This window comes from Penaeus monodon, chromosome 15 (assembly GCF_015228065.2).
Source record: "Penaeus monodon isolate SGIC_2016 chromosome 15, NSTDA_Pmon_1, whole genome shotgun sequence".
In the NCBI taxonomy this organism is placed as follows: domain Eukaryota; kingdom Metazoa; phylum Arthropoda; class Malacostraca; order Decapoda; family Penaeidae; genus Penaeus; species Penaeus monodon.
In genome coordinates, this window is record NC_051400.1 from 1,920,784 (window position 1) to 1,921,079 (window position 296).

The window sequence follows — 296 nt, forward strand, 5'->3', positions numbered from 1 at the left end:
ACTTGTGCTGCCTTAGAGCTCACACCCACACATATCACTCATGACACCAAACTCCAACCTGGCAGGGGGTGGAGGCACAACTCCAGTCTCTACTAATGCACACAACCATGCGGGCACCAACAACTTCCGGCGGCAGAACACAGTTGATACTGCAACCATCAAGGAGAACACTGCTCGACTGGCTCAGGGGGGCGTCCCCACCACCTCAGCCTCACGCTCGGCAGCACTCAAGAACCAAAATATCACAGCCCTTGATCCCTCAGGGGCACCCGGCAAAGCTGGAGGTATCATGGATG

At 56.1% G+C, this 296-nt stretch overlaps 1 protein-coding gene across 1 annotated transcript in view; it reads left to right on the top strand.

Moving 5' to 3' along the window:
* LOC119581628 (MAP/microtubule affinity-regulating kinase 3-like) overlaps nucleotides 1-296 on the top strand; it is a gene marked incomplete in the record, with an annotated part of 89,364 nt that overhangs the window by 67,220 nt on the left and 21,848 nt on the right. The window contains 1 exon segment of the mRNA XM_037929749.1: nucleotides 66-284. Within this exon segment, the coding sequence (XP_037785677.1) occupies nucleotides 66-284 (219 nt within the window).